The sequence below is a fragment of the Aotus nancymaae genome, unplaced genomic scaffold (genome assembly GCF_030222135.1).
Source record: "Aotus nancymaae isolate 86718 unplaced genomic scaffold, 86718_ANA_hifiasm-v0.15.2.pri h1tg000030l, whole genome shotgun sequence".
Classification (NCBI taxonomy): Eukaryota; Metazoa; Chordata; class Mammalia; order Primates; family Aotidae; genus Aotus; species Aotus nancymaae.
The window spans coordinates 28115715-28136041 of NW_026988443.1; the positions used below are offsets into that span (position 1 = coordinate 28115715).

Consider the following 20327-nt stretch of genomic DNA (forward strand, 5'->3'; position numbering starts at 1 on the left):
TAAAAAATTCAAACCTTCAAGAAATATTGGACACACTTAGAGAAATGCAAAATGCTCTGGAAAGTCTCAGCAATAGAATTGAACAAGTAGAATAAAGAAATTTAGAGCTCAAAGACAAGATCTTTGAATTAATTCAACAAAGACAAAAAAGAATAAGAAAATATGAACAAAGCCTCCAAGAAGTCTTGGATTATGTTAAATGATCAAACCTAAGAATAATCAGTGTTCCTGAGGAAGAAGAGAAATCTAAAAGTTTGGAAAACATACGTGGGAGAATACTTGAGGAAAACTTCCCCAGCCTTGCTAGAGACCTAGACATCCAAAACAAGAAGCACAAAGAACACCTGGGAAATTCATCACAAAAAGATCATCACCTAGGCACATTGTCATCAGGTTATCTAAAGTTAAGATGAAAGAAAGAATCTTAAGAGCTATGAGACAAAAGCACTAGGTAATCTATTATAAAGGAAAACCTATCAGATTAACAGCAGATTTTTCAGCAGAAACCCTAGAAGCTAGAAGGGATTGGTGCCCTATCTTCAACCTCCTCAAACAAAACAATTATCAGCCAAGAATTTTGTATCCAGCAAAACTAAGCATCGTATGTGAAGGAGAGATAGTCTCTTTCGGACAAACAAATGCTGAGAGAATCTGCAACTTCCAAGCCAGCACTATAAGAACTGCTAAAAGGAGCTCTAAAATTTGAAAAAAAATCCTGGAAACATCAAAACAGAACCTCTTTACAGCATAAATCTCACAGGAGCTATAAAACAAAAATACAATTTTAAAAAATAAATAACCAAGGTACACAGGCAACAAATAGCACAATTAATGGAATGGTACCTGACATCTCAATACTAACATTGAATGTAAATGCCTATATGCCTTACTTAAAAGATACAGAACTGCAGAATGGATGTGAATTAGCCAAACAACTATCTGCTGACTTCAAGAGACTCATCTAGCATATTAGGACTCACATAAACTTAAAGTAAAAGGGTGGAAAAAGGCATTTCATGCAAATGGACACCAAAAGTGAGCGGGAGAAGCTATGCTTACATCAGACAAACTTTAAAGCAACAGCAGTTTAAAAACAAAGAAGGACATTACATAATGGTAAAAGACCTTTTCCAACAGGAAAATTTCACAATCCTAAACATATATGCACCTAACATTGGAGCTCCCAAATTTATAAAACAATTAGTAGACCTAAGAAATGAGATAGACGGCAACACAATAACAGTGGGGACTTCAATACTCCACTTACAGCACTAGACAGGTCATCAAGACAGAAAGTCAATAAAGAAACAGTGGATTTAAACTATACCTTGGAACAAATGGACTTAACAGATATATACAGAACATTCCATCCAACAACCACAGAATACACATGCTACTCAACAGTTCATAGAACTTTCTCCAAGATAGACCATATGATAGGCCACAAACAAGCCTCAATAAATTTTTAAAAATTGAAATTATATCAAGCGCTCTCTCAGACCACAGTGTAATAAACCTGGAAATCAACTCCAAAAGAAACCTTCAAAACCTTGCAAATCCATGGAAATTAAATAACCTGCTCCTGAACGATCACTGAGTCAAAACCAAAATCAAGACGGAAATTTAAAAATTCTTAGAACTGAATGACAATAGTGACACAACATATCAAAGTCTCTGGGATACAGCAAAGGTGATGCTAAGAGGAAAATTCATAGCCCTAAATGCCTACATCAAAAAGACTTAAAGAGCACAAACTGACCATCTAACGTCACACCTCAAGGAACTAGAGAAACAAGAACAAACCAAACTCAAACCCAGCAGAAGAAAGGAAATAGCCAAGATCAGAGCAGAACTAAATGAAATTGAAACCAAAAAAAAAGCCATACAAAAGATAAATGGGGTAAAAAAAAGCTGGTCTGAAAAGATAAATACAACTGATAGACCATTAGCAAGATTAACCAAGAAAAAAGGAGAGAAATCCAAGTAACCTCCATAAGAAATGAAACAGGGGGTATTACAACTGACACCACAGAAATGCAAAAGATCATTCAAGGCTTCTATGAACACCTTTACACTCATAAACTAGAAAACCTAGAAAAGATGGATAAACTCCTGGAAAAAAATACAATCCTCCTAGCTTAAATCAGAAAGAACTAGATACTCTGAAAAGACCAATAAGAAGCAGTGAGATTGAAATGGTAATTTTAAAATTACCAATAACAAAAAAAAGTCCAGGACCAAATGGATTCTCAGAAGAATTCTGCCAGACATTCAAAGAAGAATTGGTATCCTATTGGCACTATTCCACAAGATAGAGAAAGAGGGAACCCTCCCTAATTCATTCTATGAAGCCAGCATCACCCTAATACCAAAACCAAGAAAGGATACAACCAAAAAAAGAAAACTGCAGACCAATACCCCTGATGAACATAGATGCTAAAATCCTTAACAAAATACTAGCTAACCAAATCCAACAACATATCAAAAAGTTAATCCACCATGATGAAGTGGGCTTCATACCACGGATGCAGGGGTAGTTTAACATATGCAAGTCAATAAATGTGATACACCACATTAACAGAATTAAAAATCACACAATCATCTCAATAGATGCAGAAAAAGCTTTCGACAAAATCCAACATCCCTTTATGATTAAAACTCTGCAAAATCAGCATACAAGGAACATACCTCAATGTAATAAGAGCCATATATGACAAACCCCCAGCCAACATAATACTGAATGGGGAAAAGGTGAAAGTGTTCCCTCCAAGAACTGGAGCAAGGATGCCCCATCTCACCACTCCTCTTCAACACTGTACTGGAAGTCCTAGCCAGAGCTATCAGACAAGAGAAAGAAATAAGGGTATCCAAATCGGCCAAGAGAAAGTCAAACTGCTGATGACATGATCACTTACTTTAAAAACCCTAAGACTCCTCTAGAAAGCTCCTAGAACTGACAAAAGAATTCAGCAAAGTTTCTGGATACAAAATTAATGTTCACAAATCAGTAGCTGTTCTATACACCAACAATGACCAAGCAGAGGATCAAATCAGGAACTCAGTAGTTCCTGATTTTACAATAGCTGCAAAAAAATAAATAAATAAAATAAAATACTTAGGAATATACCTAACCAAGGAGGTGAAAGACCCTAAAAGGAAAAGTACAAAACACTGCTAAAAGAAATCATAAATGATACCAACAAATGGAAACGCATCTCATGCTCATGGATAGGTAGAATCAATATTGTGAAAATGACCATTCTGCCAAAAGCAATCTACAAATTCAATGCAATTCCCATCAGAATACCACCATCATTCTTCACAGAATTAGGAAAAACAATTCTAAAATTCATATGGAACCAAAAAAGAGCCCACATAGCACATAGCAAAAGCAAGACTAAGCAAAAGGAACAAATCTGGAAGCATCACACTACCTAATTTCAAACTATTCTCTAAGGCCATAGTCACCAAAACAGCATGGTACTGATGTAAAAATAGGCACACAGACCAATGGAACGGAATAGAAAACCCAGAAATAAATCCAAATACTTAGAGCCAACTGGTCTTCAACAAAGCACACAAAAACATAAAATGGGGAAAGGACATCCTTTTCAACAAATAGTGCTAAGATGATTGTCTAGCCACATGTAGGAGAATGAATCTGGATCCTCATCTCTCACCTTATACAAAAATCAGCTCAAGATGGATTAAGGACTTAGTAAGACCTGAAACTATAAAAATTCTAGAGGATAACATTGTAGAAACCCTTCTAAACATTGGCTTAGGCAAGGATTTCATGACCAAGAACCCAAAAGCAAATGCAATAAAAACGAAGATAAGTAGCTGGGGCTTAATTAAACTACAGAGCTTTTGCACAGCAAAAGGAACAGTCAGCAGAGTAAACAGACAACCCACAGAGTGGGAGAAAATTTTCACAATCTTTACTCCCGAACATGGACTAATATCCAGAATCTACAACAAAGTCAAACAAATCAGCGAGAAAAAAGTAAACAATCCCATCAAAAAGTGGGCTAAGGACATGAATAGACAATTCACAAAAGAAGATATACAAAATGAAAACATGCTCAACATCACTAGTGATCAGAGAAATGCAAATCAAAACCACAATGCGATACCACCTAGAATGGCCATAATCAAAAAATAAAAATAAAAACCCATAGATGTTGGCATGGATGTAGTGATCAGGAACACTCTTCTTCACTGCTGGTCGAAATGTAAACTAGTACAACCACTATGGAAAACAGTGTGATGATTCCTTAAAGAACTGAAAGTAGAACTACCATTTGATCTAGCAATCTGACTACTGGGTATGTATCCAGAGGAAAAGAAGTCATAAAGATACTTGCACACGCATGTTTATAGCAGCACAATTCACAATTGCATCATGGAACCAACCCAAATGCCCATCATCAACAAGTGGATAAAGAACCTGTGATAACTCAGGAATGGCAAACATTGTATGTTCTTACTGATAGGTGGGAACTAAGTTATGAGGATGCAAAGGCATAAGAATGATACAATGAACTTTGGGGACTTGGGGGGAAGGGTGAGAGGAGGTCAACGGATAAAAGACTACAAATAGGATACAGTATATACTGGTCGGGTGATGGGTGCATCAAAATCTCACAAATTGCTGCTAAAAAGCTTACTCATATAATCAAACACTACCTGTACCCCCAGTAACCTATGGAAAAATAATAAAAAATTTTAAAAAGAAACATAAAGAAACACAATATAGGAACTTTGATTAGGTATTTATTGGGGAAAAATGTCTATAAAAGACATGCCTGAGACAAATAGGAAAATTTTAATATAGACTGTGTGCCAGGACAATAGTGCGGAATTAGTGTTCATTTTCTTAGGTGTGATGATAGTATGATGCAGGATTGCAGAGACAGTACCTGCTTGAGGAGGTCTAAGTGTTTAGAGGCAAAGAGCCATCATGTCTGCAGCATATTTTCAAACGGCTCAGGAGAAAAAGTGACAACTGCTAAAACTAGTTATTACTGTACCAGGCCTTCAACTCTTAAAGTTTTCTTTTAAAAAAAAAATGGTGGAAATGGGGCCAGGCACAGTGGCTCATGCCTGTAATCCCAGCACTTTGGGAGGCCGAGGCGGGCGGATCACCTGAAGTCGGGAGTTTGAGACCAGCCTGACCAACATAGAGAAACCCTGTCTCTACCAAAAATACAAAATTAGCCAGTCGTAGACAACTGCCTGTAATCCCAGCTACTCGGGAGGCTGAGGCAGGAGAATTTCTTGAACCCAGGAGGTGGAGGTTGCGGTGAGCCGAGATCACGCCATTGCACTCCAGCCTGGGCAAAGAGCAAAACTCCGTCTCAAAAAATAATAATAATAAAAAGTAAAAAAAAAAAAAAAAAAAAAAAATTTAAAGGTGGAAATGATAAATAAATTAAAAGGCAAAAAAAATTTTTGATCAGGAAACATGAAAATACTACTAGAAAAATTGGAACTTCTTATTAAATATAGCAGATTAATCACATGTTTATCTCTACCTCTGTAGAAACAGTAAGATTTTCTATTCATGTATAATTCTTAAGAACAAAGAGAATGGGAGAGAGCTAGTGGTGAGGGGTATATGTCAACAAAGTACTAGGAAGTACACAGCAAGCAGACGGGGGTAACTGGCTTAGCGGTGCCAAAAAAGCTACAAGCCCGGCTGGCCATGTTGGGTACTGCCAGGAGCTAAGACGAGTTCCACCCACACCCTCCAGCTTCAAGCTTTCTCTAGGGTTTTATCCTCCTCCTGAGAGACTAGGGTGCCAAGGAGTGCACTGGTCTTGTTGCTACCCAAGACTAGACCCTGCCCTGCTCTAGGCATCCTGACCCTGCAGAACCATCTCCCCAGATGACAGACATGTAGACATGTTGTAGCCATCTCTGTCTTCTATTTGTGTGTACAAAAAGTGAATATTTAAGACCTCACGCTCATTTTTAATTAAGGCTCAAGAGGAGCAGACCAGCTCATCTAAAGCAAGCAGACAGAAAATGAAAGAAAAGATAGACCGAGTCTGTGAGACTCAGAAGGACAAGCGTCGCATGGCCTCAACCAAGAAGGCCCTTTCGGGGGCACTTGCTGGAACCATTTCCCCGCTGTCAGATATAGACCTGAACAATTTCAACGGGCAGCACTCCCAGGAGAAATTCATCAGGTGGGCCTCCCAGCAACCTGGGGAGGGGAATACCAAAGCCCACCTTAAGGGTGTGGCTGTCACAGCACTGGAGAGGAACAGAGCTGTCCTGCTTGTGGGGCTCCAGGGGCCACGATGCCACTAGCCTAACAGGACAGGACTTCCAGGCAGCTCTCCTGTCTTCTCTTGGCCAGAGGGGAGCGCTCTCACTTTACAAACCTGTGTGGTCATTTGCAGACTGAATCACTTCCGGTGGATTGTGCCAGCCAACAGCGAGGTAACGTTGCGGGTGTACTTCTCTTCTGATGAGTTTGGGAACTTTGATCAAACCTTTAACTTTGAGATCCTGGGGACTTGCCGCCAGTACCAGCTCCACTGCCGAGGCATCTGCACTTACCCATGCATTTCCCAAGACCCAAAGTAAGTGTGCTTCATTTTAAAAGATAAGGTTGACCGCTATGTTTTTATTTTCCTCCGTGGTACTTTGAACAGGTGGCTCTCATCATAACGTGGAGCTTGGGCAGCAGCCCAGCCCCTCTTGTTGTATCAGCTTCCCTATCTTGGACATTGACTAAGAGCCACAGGTGGGACGTGATATTCCCAGGGATTCCCAGACTGCAATAAAGACAATGATCATAGGTGCAAAGTGGGAGGAAAAAAGTCTTCCCTTGGCAAATCAGTTTTCTTATTTAACTGTTAAGCAAGTTTAAAGCAGTTCTATCCTATAATTTAGAAACCATGTGTAACCAAGATCAGGAGTTCAAGACCAGCCTGGCCAACATGGTGAAACCTTGTCTCTACTAAAAATACAAAAATTAGCTGGGTGTAGTGGCAGGCACCTGTAATCCCAGCTACTTGGGAGGCTGAGGCAGGAGAATGGCTTGAACAAGGGAGGCGGAGGTTGCAGTGAGCTGAGATCACGCCACAGCACTCCAGCCTGGGTGACAGAGTGAGACTCTCTGTCTCCAAAAAAAAAAAAGAAAAAGAAAAAGAAACCTGTGTGACTCTTCATGGGTTAACTTTTTCCAAGCTACTGAACACCACCGTGCAGCTCATGCACTGCAGAAAAGCACCTGGCTGAGCAACTGGCCACATTCGACCAAAGGCACTCAGAAGCTAATTCCTATCTCCCAGAACTGGTTTTCCATAGGGGTTCGCAGGAATGTTTTTAGCTGGGTGCACTAGGACAAAACATCTGACTCAGCTCTGTCACCACTCTCATTATGGAAGACACCATTGGGAGTCTTTTTTTCGAGTTCAGATCATAATGTCTTCTCTGGTGGTGGGAAGGAGCTGGGACAAAGAAGAGTCACTCTGTCTGTAGACGCCCAGACCCCATGTTGAGCAGGGAGTGTTGGGTTTATATAAACATCACGTGGCAGCATTGAACTTCTGTTCAGGCAGCCTCCCCTCACCTCTTCCTCTCCTGTGTTCAGAGTGATATTTCCTCAGAGGAAGATAGACATGAAGATAAATGAGGTCATCTTTAAGAAGTATGTTATGAGTGTGGAGACATACTACTTCGGGCCATTGCTTTGTGGAAAATCAAGAGATAAGTAAGTGTTCCATTATTTTAAAGCAGATTTCAGACTCCCGGGTTGGGCTTATAAACAGTACAAGTAGGATTCCTATGTACACAGATGTAGCTTTTACTAATGCTGCCTCTCTTAGCCCCCAACCACAGATCAGGAGAACTGGGTTCTTGTGTCCCAACTTCCTACTGGACACCCAGAGGAATGAGGGTGCCATTTCCCATATGGGAAAGCCTAAGAGAGGCTTCAGGCTTGATCAGAGTAGGATCAGGAGTTCACTTTGGCGTATGTTCAGTTTAAATTGCCGGGAAGGTATTTCTGGTAGTCACATGAAGCAGAGAATAGGTTGTACAGCTTTGGTTCTCAAAGGAGAGGTCACTCTTCAAAGCAACAAAAGCCACAGATATAGATGAGATTGCCTGAGAGAAGACTGTATACGTCAGAAGAGAAAGAGTCCTGAATACTCCAATATGCACAAAAGGAGGAGCCAGGAGATGAGAAAGAGGGCCAACGCTATTGGGGAAACCAGAAAGACCAGTGTCGTGGAGCCCTGAGAAGAGGACATGGTTGCTACATTGAATGCTGCAGAAAGTGCAGAAAGATGAGGGCATAGATGTCCACAGAGTTCAACAACGTGGAGGTCACTAGGGGCGTTAGCAAGAGTCCTTTGCCCAAGCAAAGTGAAGTGAGAAGTCAGATGTGAAGATAACTCTTTGGAGAAGCTTGGTTGTGAAGGGAGATGGGAGGAGAGCCTGGAGCGCAGAGCAGGCTGTTCGCGCACTGTCCTTATGATGCTTGCATGCCGAGAGGAAACGAAAGGAAGAGGTTGGAGTTTCAGGAGACGGTAAGGGCCATCAGTGGCATAGTCCCTGAGGCAGCACAGTGGGATGTGGGGGTGCTGGCCTATGCCAGGAAGAGGGACCGTCACTGCATGCCAGTGAGGAAAAAGGCAAGATGGCATCGCAGAAGGTAGGTTACAATTTGGTTGGAAGAGCGAGGAGGCTCCTACACGGTCATGTCTTTTCCTCCTTGACAGATGATGTGAGATCATCCCTTGCAGTGAGGGGAGTCGAGGACGTTTGAAATCTTAAAGAAATAGAGAGGGCATGAAAAACAGTTTTGTGGAAAGTAGGAGAGGGAGCATGTTAGAGAAACAGATTAAGATTATTAGGCAGAATTGGGGACCCACAGGTGAGATTGGTGATCACACATTCTTAGTGAGACTAGTTTTTTCAGTTATATACAAATTTCGTATCATATAGGCAGGAAATGAAACCAAAACTGGAACCAAGGTCTCCACCACGTCTTCACTCCATACAGCAATTCTTGTGCTAAGTAGAGGTTGTTAATTTCTGGGCCTCCTCAGTGCAGCTTGTGGCCATCTTTGTCCTCCATTCCCATTACCTCCACTTTATTCCCTGAGATGTTGGATTAAAAAGTGAAGGTGAAGGGAGTTTGCTGATGATGGAGAGGATCTACAAAGCCCAACAGGAGGGCTTAGGAGGGAGAAGTGTGGTCAGGTTAGTGGACATGAGGTACAGAACAGTCTGGGGGTGGGAGTCAGGGAAATGATGGCTGTTCAAGGAGGTACACGTTTGGGACAGCATTGGAATTCACCAGGATGTGGGGACAGATGACACTGATCTGGGAGGACAGTGACTACGGCAATCTAAAACAACTTCCAGTACAACAGGGTGTTATTCACTTATTCTTTTTCTTTTTTTTTAAGCTTTTTTTTTTTAGACAGAGTCTCACTCTGTCACCAGGTTGGAGTGCAGTGGTGCAGTCTCGGCTCACTGCACCCTCTGCCTCCCAGGTTCAAGTGATTCTCCTGCCTCAGCCTCCCGGGACTATGGGACCATGGGCACATACCACCACGCCCAGCTAATTTTTTGTTTTGTTTTGTATTTTTAGTAGAGATGGGGTTTCACCATGTTGGCCAGGATTGTGTCGATTTCTGGACCTTGCGATTCACCCACCTGAGCAAAGTGCTGGGATTACAGTCATGAGCCACTGTGCAGGGCCTTTTTTTTTTTTTTAGATAAGGTCTCACTCTGTCACCTAGACTGGAATGCAGTGGTGTGATCTCAGCTCACTGCACCCTTGATCACCAAGGCTCAAGCAATCCTCCCATCTCTGCCTCCCCGGTAGCTGGGACTACAGGTGTGTGCCATCGCACCTGGCTAATTTTTGTATTTTTGTGGAGATGTGGTTTCGCCATGTTGCCCAGGCTGGTCTCAAACTCCTGAGCTCAAGCAATCTGCCCACCTCAGCCTCCCAAAGTGCTGAGATTACAGGTGTGAGCCACTGCGCCAAGCCTATTCACTTATTCTTTTAAGCCTTGCTGAGCCTCATTATCCTCATCTATAAAATGGGAAAACAACAGCCCTCCACTCAGATTTGTGAGGACTGAACTGGGTAATGCACATGGAGCCTTTAGCACAGTCTCGGGTGGAGGTGATTAGTGGTTGGTGAGGCCACACACCCTTTTGGCAGTTATCCACACAGAGAGGTCTCTGTCTCTCTGACTCTCATTTGGTTTCTGTCATTCTCTCCCCTTTCGTCCTCCATCATGGCCTGTCTAAAACCTTTTTCAGACTGTCTCTGCTTTCCTAGCCTGTGCTGTGACCTCCGATGATGTGACTTTTTTCCCTTGGGCCTTCTCCTGGTTTGTTTTGCTCAGCTACTATTAACTGAGCATCCCCAAATGCCCACAGTGCTCAACTCTGCAGATCTCTCCCTAAGGCACTAAGGAACAGAAACTGCCTCCTTACAGTGAACAAGGCCAAATGAATTCATATCAGAACAGTAGCATTCTCTGAGGGTGTGGGAGAAGGAGGTGAATGAGGTCATCTCTAAAACAGATGTGAAATAAAAAGTTACTCAAGTGATAATCTCTCTCGACATGAGCAGGTGGAAGGATAGATCTACATATTTCTCAGTGAAAATTCTTTGCAGTAATCGTAGCTAACATTCATTGGACATTTGCTATCTGCAACTGTCCTGAGAGCTTTAGATGCATGATCTCACTTCCTACTCAGCAGTCCAAAGTGGTGTTATCATCCCATTTTTGAGATACGGAGTCCAAGGCTCGGGAGAGTCAAGTCACAGTGTAGCATTTATTCTCCAAGGCAAGTCTGCACAGCTACAAACCTCATGTTCTTTGCCACCATGCCACTGCCTCTGTGCAGCCACACTGTCCCTTTGAATTGCCTTTCACGTCACAGGCTTCTTTTCCACCTGCATTCTCATTCGGTCTTCACACCCTTAGCCCCATTCTTGTTCATCCCCAGGTACAAGTCTTCAGTATTCCCAGGCAACATGGAGACGCTCACAATCCTGAACACTTCTTTAATGGTGGTGGAGGCATTCTTCTATTTTCAGAATGATGTCAAAGCAAACACATACTTCCTGGAACCCAACACCATGGTCCTGAAGCCCAATGAGAAGCAGGTACAGTCATATGGACACAAAGCAAGGCTTTCTCGGCAAATTTGAGGCCTTGGCACCCTTGGTATAAACGTACTTTCTTTTGACTTTTCCTTCCATCAGATATTAAAAGTATGGGCCTACCCTACTTCAGTTGGTGTCTTTGAAGACAGCATTGTCTGCTGCATCAATGATAACCCAGAGCCAGCCATCTTCCGATTAAGCTGCCAGGGGATCCGCCCAGAACTAGAGTTGGAACCCAGGCAATTACATTTTGACCGGCTCTTGCTGCACAGGTCAGAATTCTAGATCATGTCAGGACTGGAATGGAATTTGAGGAGCCTTTAGTTCTAGGGTAAACAACTCATCCCAATTTACTCCGGACTCTCTTGGTTTTAGCACTGAAAGTTCTGCACCCTGGGAAACTCCTTGGTCCTGTGCAAACCAGGATGATTAGTAAATCTATCTAGTTAACAGATTGTTAGTTCAGTGGATAAACTTCAGCAGGGCCAAGGACCCCCCCTAAGATCAACTACCAAAATATGTGTATATCTGCATTTCTTCAGAAGAAAAACTAGCTTTCTTCAGATTCTCAAAGCAGTCTATTGCCCAAAGAGGTTATCTCAGTGAACTGACACAAGAACAGAAAACCAAACACTACATGTTCTCACTCATAAGTGGGTGTTGAACAATGAGAGCACATGGACACAGGGAGGGGAACATCACACACGGGGCCTGTTGGGGGGTGGGGGAGCTAGGGGAGGGATAGCAGGGGGTGGGGGGATTGGGGAGGACTAACAAGAGAAATACCTAACGTAGATGTTGGGAGGATGGAGGCAGCAAACCACTGTGGTACCTGTATACCTATGTAACAATCCTGCACCATCTGCACATGAACCCCAGAACTTAAAGTATAATAAAAAAATAAAAATATAAAGAATATTTTCTCTAGAAATTAAAGTAAAAGCAGAACATTAGACCAAAACTAGAACTTACATATTCTTTAATTGGAATTGTATTATTATTCTAAGTAGAAAAATGTTCATTTCTGCAGCTTCTGGGAGAGAATATTGTTGTGACATGTATCCTGCATTATTTAATCACCACCACCAGGCCCCATTTCCTGATAAATACTGCTAAAAAAACTAAATAATAATTGAAGTAATCAAAAGTGCTTTTTCTGACCTCCAGTGAGCCGTGATCACGCCACTGCACTCTAGCCTGACTGACAGAGCAAAACCTTGTCTCAAAAAAAAAAAAAAAAGCAGAGAGAGAAAAATAGTGGTAAAAAATGAACCTTCAGTAAATAGTGGGACAACATCAAGCAGTGTAACATATTTGTGATTGGAGTCCCAGAAAGAAAAGAGAGAGGGAAGGGGCCAAAAATATTTGAGGAATAGATGGAACTTTCCCAGATTTGTTGAAAAGACAAAAACTTAAGAGTTCCGAGAAGCTTAGCAAACCTTAAGCTGGATAAATATAGTTACAGCCCAAGTCTTGCCACTGAATCTGTGACTTTGGGGCCATCAATTAACCTCTCTAAGCTTCAGGGTTTTGTTTGTTGTTTGTTTGTTTGTTTTTTCGAGACAAAGTCTCATTCTGTCACCCAGGCTGGAATACAGTGGTACAATCTCAACTCACTGCAACCTTACCTCACAGGTTCAAGTGACTCTCCTGCCTCAGCCTCCCAAGTGGCCGGGATTATGGGCATGTACCACTACAGTCAGCTAACATTTTTTATTTTTATTTTTTAGTAGAAACATAGTTTCACCATGTTGCCCAGGCTGGTCTCAATTTCTGAGCTCAGGGAATCTGCTTGCCTTAGCTGCCCAAAGTGCTGGGATTACAAGCATGAGCCACCGCGACCAGCAGGTTCAGGTTTTTTATAGGTCATCTGGGATTAATAATATCAACTCCACCTATTTTATATAATAGATTAATAACCAAGAAAGAAAACCACATTAAGGCAAAGTTTGGTCCAACTTCTTAAAACCAGAAATACGAGAAAATCTTGACAGCAGCCAGGAGAAAATGAAATATAGTATGACTGACTCCTCATCAGTAACAAAGGAAGCTGGAAGACAACAGAATGGCAATTTTAATGTGCTAAAGAAAAATACAGTTGACCTTTGAACAATGCAGGTTTGAACTGGGCGGTTCTGCTTATTTGTGAATTTTTTCAGTGAAACACAAATTGAAAATATGACAGACATAAATACAACAATTCAAAAAAGAGTTAAGAAATCTTGTTCAGCACCCACACATGAAAGAGAAACTGTGATTTTTAAAAATTATATGCTTGGCCAGGTGCGGTGGCTCACGCCTGTAATCCCAGCACTTTGGGAAGTCGAGATGGGTGGATCACAAGGTCAGGAGTTCGAGACTAGCCTAGTTAACATGGTAAACCCTCGTCTCTACTGAAAATACAAAAATTAGCCAGGCGTGGTGGCATGCAGCTATAATCCCAGCTATTCAAGAGGCTGAGGCAGGAGAACTGCTTGAACCCGGGAGGTGGAGGATGCAGTGAGCCGAGATCTCACCACTGCACTCCAGCCTGGGCAACAGCATAAGACTCTGTCACAAAAAAAAAAAAAAAAAAAAAAAAAAAAAAAAAAATCATATGGTAAGGATAATGGCCATTATCCTTAGCAAACTATAATGCAGGAACTGAAAACCAAATATCACGTGTTCTCACTTATAAGTGGGAGCTAAGTGCTGAGAACCAATGAGCACAAAAAGGGGAACAACAGACACTTGAGGGTGGAGGGTAGAAGGAGGGAGAGGAGCAGAAAAACGTAACTTTGGGGTATTAGGCTTAGTACCTGGGTGCTGAAATCTGTACAGCAAACCCCCGTGACACAAGTTTACCTGTATAACAAACCTGCACACGAACTTCTGAAACTAAAAGTTTTTTAAAAAATACAAAACTACAAAATTTGAAGTGAAATTTCAAACTTTCCTTTTGTCTCTGCAGACAGGAAGCCAGGGTAGTTCTTCTCCGCAATGTCACGCTCCTGCCCGTGGCCTGGCGGATCACCAACCTGGAGCACTTGGGTGATGATTTCACCGCTTCCGTGATGCAGGGAACCATCCCCGCCAAGGCTGAATACGGCCTGCATCTGTACTTTCAGCCCACCAAGCCTATCAACATCAAGAAGGCTATTCGGTTGGAGGTGAGGCTTCACATGTCCACTGACTTGGTTATCAAATCATGTATACATACACACACACACACACACACACACACACACACACACACACACACACACAGAGGTCTCCCTGTTACATGCTCCCACCTGATCCCCTTTTGATATCACCAGTACACAGTATCTTGCTGTGGATACAACTGTAAGCTCCATAAAGGCAATATTGCTTATGCCTGATTTCCCAGTGCCAGGAACACAACAATCAATGTGGAAGAAAGGAACAAATAAGTGAATGAAAGAATGAATGAATAAGCAAATGAACAAATAGTGTTGCTATACCTAGGTAAGCATCAGAGTCCTGATTTCGCACTCTTAAACCCAGTCACCTATTGGATTCCTATCTTGGTAAATGTCACCCTCCACCCTGTTGCTCCCAACAGACACCTGGCTATCAGCCTTAATCCCCCCTTTTCTTGATGACCTCCCTTCCAACGCAGGCCTCCAGCAAAGGTTGCTAATTCTACCTCCCAATGTGTCTTTTTTTTTTTTTTTTTTTTGAGACGGAGTCTCACCCTGTCACCCAGGCTGGAGTGCAGTGGTGTGATTTCAGCTCACTGCAAACTCCACCTCCCGGATTCAAGCAGTTCTCCTGCCTCAGTCTCCCAAGTAGCTGGGACTACTACAGGCACGTGGCACTACACCCAGCTAATTTTTTTATATTTTTACTAGAGGCAGGGTTTTGCCATGTTGGCCAGGCTGATCTCAAACTCCTGACCTCAAGTGATCCTCCCACCTCAGCCTCCCAGAATGGTGGGATTACAGAAATGGTGCCTCCTAATGTATCTTACCCATCCACTTCTTTCTCCTCACTGCTGCCACCACCTTGTCCAGGCCACCAGCAGCTTCTCTCACCTGGACTTCTACAGAGACTTCCTAACTGGTTTCCCTGTTGATGTTCCCCACAGTGTCCAGAGGGATCTTTACAATGTCATTCAAACAGGTTATGACCCCTCCTAATGCACTCTACTGGCTTCCTGCTGCGGTAGGAGTAAAGCCTGGGTCCTCACTTGCCTCTGAGGCACTGCCGGCCTCAGCATCACAACCTGCTCCACCCTCGCCCGCAGTCATTGGCTCCCACGCACTGTCCTGGCTCTTTCTTGGCTCAAGCCCCTGACCTTGCTGCAACCCTGCTGAGAATCTGCCCTTAGGCTCTTGCTTCAGGCCCCCCCACCCCCACCAACATTGCTGCTTCAACTGGGCTTCTCTAATCATCCCATCGAGAGAATACCCCTTATGCACAATAACCCACCCCGTCCTCCATCCTTCCTCTTCCTGACATTATCCTACTTCTTTCTTTACTTTCTTATATGAACTGCATCAGGGCAGGATCTCACCTGACTTAACACCTGTCTTAGTTCCCCTAGGGCTACTATAACAAATTGCCCTACACTGGGTGGCTTAAAACAACAGAGATTCCTCTCACCATTCTGGAGGCAAGATGTCCAAAATCAAGGTGCTGGCAGGGCCATGCTCTCTCTGAAGACTCCAAGGAAGAGCCTTCCTCTCTCTCCCCTTCAGCTTCTGGGGTCTTCTGTGAGTGTTCTCAGCTTGTGGCTGCATCAGTCCAGTCTGCCTCCATCATCACAACACCTCTTCTGTCTGTGTCTTCTCTTCCGTCTCTTATAAGAATATTTGTCATTGGATTTAAGGCACACCTCGATAATCTAAGGCAATCTCATCTCTAGATCTTTGACTTGATTCAATCCACAAATACCCTTTTTTCCAAATAAGGTCACATTCACAGGCTCCAGGAGTTAAGAAGTGGACATACTTTTTTTGGAACCACCGTTCAACCCCCATGTGCCATCATATCCCCAGTGCCTAGCATGGGATTGGATGAAGTAGGCACGCAGCAGAATCTGATGAATGAATGAATGAATGAATGTCATTGACTTTTTTTTTGTTTGTTTGAGATGTAGTCTCTCACTGTCGCCCCGGCTGGAGTGCAATGGCGCGATCTCAGCTCACTGCAACCTCCTCCGCCTCCTGGGTTCAAGCGATTCTCCTATCTCAGCCTCCCAAGTAGCTGGGACTACAGGCATGTGCCACCATGCCCAGCTAATTTTTTGCAGTTTTAGTGGAGACTGGGTTTCACTGCATTAGCCAGGATGGTCTTGATCTCCTGACTTCATGATCCGCCCGCCTTTTCCTCTCAAAGTGCTGGATTACAGGCTGAGCCACTACACCATCACATTTTTATATTTTCACAACTGTTGTGACCATCTCTGTGTGTCCCAGCCAAACAGCAGCCTGATTAGGGCTCTGAACAAGCAGTATGTGCCTCCATCAGGCCCTCAAAGTGAACTTACATTCACCTCCACATCCACAGGAGGAAATGCCTTCATCTCTGGTCCATTCAGAAAGCATTTGGTGAACTTGTTTTGTTTCATCTGTGTAACTCTTCAATTGTCCTTCCTATTTTCCTCAATCTAAAATTCAGTCTCCCCACCGCCTCCAACTCACCATGGGGAAGCAAAGGAAATAGGAGGCTCCAGGCACTTGCCATGCCTCAGGAGAGAGGAGCCGCATAAATCCCATCAGCCCATCTTGCCATCCGTCAGAGGGCAAGCAGTCGGAGAAAGAAGGCGAAACTCAAGTCGGTTCAAGTTGATCCGTGAAACATTGGCAGATATCTAATGAAAGAAAAGAAGGAAATTCTAATTTAAAACTTGAGTTTGGTGATAGCTGCAAATTTCCTCTTGGAAATTTCCTCTTGGCACCCAAAGCATGTGCAATTGGGGAGTGGGTGGCTCGGGTTTTCAACTAGAGGTCTCAGCAAAGACAGAGGTGAGCTCCCCACAGGCACAAGAAAGCTTTCCCCACTGCCCACCAGCTCTTTCCCTGGACAGATGGACCCTTTACTGACTCCTAGCTAGTCTCAAGAGGCAACAGTCAGTTCGTGTCATTTACCCACTTTTTGATGAGATTTTTTGGGGGTTTTTTTTTTGCTGATTTGATTGAGTTCCTCGTAGATTCTGGATATTAGTCCTTTGTTAGATGCATAGTTTGCAAATATTTTCTCCCATTCTGTGGGTTGTCACTCTATTTGTACCCCCAAAAGCTATTAAAATAAAATATAGATGTATATAAAGAAGAAGAAAGCAAAGAGTCAACTATCAGGTCAGGCTGTCAGCTGTAGCAGTTCAGAGGTGTCTGAGAATGATGAGGGAGGGACCACCCACAGGCATGACAACAGAATGGCCCTAATCACCATGATATTCACAGAAAATAACATTTGCTATTTCCAAACATTGAACACTTGCTTTCTATGAAAAGTCTAGCACCTTCCCACAGGTTGAGCCATATACAAAGAACAAAATGATTCAGATTTATAAAATGAGTAGAGCGAAGATGACTTGGAGCCTAAATTCCATTTCCACTGTCAGGGCAATGCTCACAAGGTTTATTTGATTTAGAAGTTTGAAAAAAAAAAAGCAGTTGGGCATGATGGTTCACATCTATAATCCCAACACTTTTGGAGACTGAGACGGGAGGATCGTTTGAGTTCAGGAGTTCAAGACCAGCCTGGGCAACATGGTAAAACCCCACCTCTATAAAAAAAAAATACAAAAATTAACTGAGCATGACAGTGCACTCCTGTAGTCCCAGATACTCGGGAGGCTGAGGTGGGAGGATGGTTTGAGCCCAGGAGGTCGAGTCTGCAGTGAGCCAAGATTGCGCTACTGCACTCCAGTCTGAGTGACAGAGCGAGAGCCTGTCACAAAATAAAAAACCACTTTCCTGTAATGCCACCTCCGAGCCCAAACTTCAGTAATGTAGCAACAATAAAAAAGACAGTCCCTTTTCCCCATTCTTGTACTGTTTATACCAGCATTCCCCAGAGAGTGCTAAGAAGAGAACAAATCCTACCAAATGGTGGGTGAAGATAAAATACCTACAGGGGAATACATTTCAAAAACATTCCCTGCCATATTCCCTTTAGGATGTTACATGTTTCAGGCTCCAAGCACCTCACAGGTCTTGCTTTTACTGAAGAATTTCCCTTACCCTGGTAGGTTTTAGATGCAGAAAATCTTCTCGGTGTTGTTCAGATTGAAAATATCACGGTCTTTGCAGAGGCATACGACATCGCCTTGGACATCACCTTCCCCAAAGGTCTGCTGGGCCCTTCAAAGAAAGGATGTTTGGAAGTTGGGTCTTTTGTATCATGTATTTCTGGGTAGAGAAAGGCTAGTGTGTTGTTAGTATTACAGAGATTAGGGGTGGGGGGAGCAATTTTGATAAATAGTAATGTGAGCCCCAGAGTGATATTAGCAGCATGACTACACATAGTAATTTCTCCAACAGGAAATAGCAAGGGGGTGGTCATAGATGTACAGTTTGCAGAGCTCTTTTCAGAGCAGTCGTGTGACAGTAAACACCTCTCCTCTTTCATGTATTAGTTTTCTATCACTGCCATAAAATGTCACCGTAAGCTTTCTGGCTTAACACAAACATATTACCCTACAGTTCTGGAAGTCACTAGTGCAAAATGGGTCTCATTGGGCTAAAATTAAGATGTCAGCAGGGCTGCCTTCCCTTCTGGAAGCTCTGGAGGATAATCCATTTCCGTACCGTTTCCAACTCCTAGAGGCTGCCCACGTTCCTCCTTCATGGTCCCCTTCCTCCACCTTCAAAGATAGCAAGGTTGGGCCAACTCCATCTCATCTTGCCTTTTCTCTGGTTCTCTCACCCTGCCTTCCTCTTTTGCTCTTAAGCCCCCTTGTGATTATATTGGGCTGACCAAGATAATTCCAAATTAATATTCCAAATGAATTATGGAACCACCATATCGTAAGATATTATGCAGCCACTAAGATCACACTTATGAGGAGTTTTTAATTATTTGGGGAAACACTTATGATGTAACGCTAAGTAAAACAACATAAATGTATCTGTAATATCCCAACTTTTGCAAGGTTTTTTTAAAATATTGCAAGTTTTAGCTGATGATAGACATGAAAGGCAATAAGCCTAGGATGGGTGGAATCCGGAGGGAACAGCACAATAGCATCAAGAGCAGCATCTGTTGTTTGTTTGCCCAGACTCAATTAGAAGAGGCTTTTCTAGCCACAGCTTTCAGAAACAAATTCTTTTAAACTGTCACGCGTTTTCCATGTGAACTTCCATGTGAACTTTCCAGGGAAAACAGGCATTTCCCCTGCTTCTCATTCTCATGCCCGCTCACCCCTCTCTGCCCTGGCCCCTGGTCTGTGCAGGAGCTGAAGGAGGCCTGGACTTTGGGATTGTCAGAGTCACAGAGGAGGTGAAGCAGCCCCTGCAATTGAAGAACCGTGGGAAATATGAGATCGGGTTCAGGTAACCGGAATCCCATCGGGTATGCGCCGCCAAGTCCACCGTCGGGACGAGTGTGGTCTGGGAAACTTTTCTTATCAGTCAGTCAAGGAAATCATAAGAACCATCTCTGCTTTTTTGCCTTCCTTGGCTTCAAATGAATGGAATTTCACCTGCTAAGGGAGCAGAGATTTTCATGCTGTTGTCAACTCTGCAGCTTACGGGGGGCCTTTAAATGGCCTGGATGTACCTGGCCAGTTGGAACCACAGGTTTCTGGGGGTGGAGGAAGAGATTTGGGGGAAGAGGTTGGGAGGGAGAGATTCTAGGGATGAGAAGAGGTCCCTAGGTGGAGGGAGAGACTGGAGATGGGGGACGTGGCCTCAAGGTGTCCTGCCTACTGCCAGCTCCTATCTGTTTTACAAGGAGTCCTTCTACAGCAGATTTCACGTGAAGAGAGGGTTTTCTTTTTTCATTACATTCTAAGAACGATGACATTATAGAATTCAAATAGTGGCTTGGTAGAATAGAGCTCTGGCTTGTGCTCATCCCTTGAGATTAAAAATGAAACACAGAGGCTGGGTGTGATGGCTCATGCCTGTAATCTCAGCACTTTGGGAGGCCAAGGCAGGCAGATTGCTTGAGTCCAGAAGTTCGAGACCAGCCTGAGCAAAATGGTGAGAACCCCCTGCCT

At 43.2% G+C, this 20327-nt stretch overlaps 1 protein-coding gene across 1 annotated transcript in view; it reads left to right on the plus strand.

The window, feature by feature from the left end:
- HYDIN (HYDIN axonemal central pair apparatus protein) overlaps window positions 1–20327 on the plus strand; it is a 490708-nt gene that overhangs the window by 388794 nt on the left and 81587 nt on the right. The window contains exons 49-56 of the mRNA XM_064383265.1: window positions 5986–6194; window positions 6411–6593; window positions 7610–7729; window positions 10999–11158; window positions 11258–11430; window positions 14109–14307; window positions 18357–18456; window positions 19560–19659. Coding sequence (XP_064239335.1) covers window positions 5986–6194; window positions 6411–6593; window positions 7610–7729; window positions 10999–11158; window positions 11258–11430; window positions 14109–14307; window positions 18357–18456; window positions 19560–19659 — 1244 coding nt within the window. The remainder of the gene's footprint in view (window positions 1–5985; window positions 6195–6410; window positions 6594–7609; window positions 7730–10998; window positions 11159–11257; window positions 11431–14108; window positions 14308–18356; window positions 18457–19559; window positions 19660–20327) is intronic.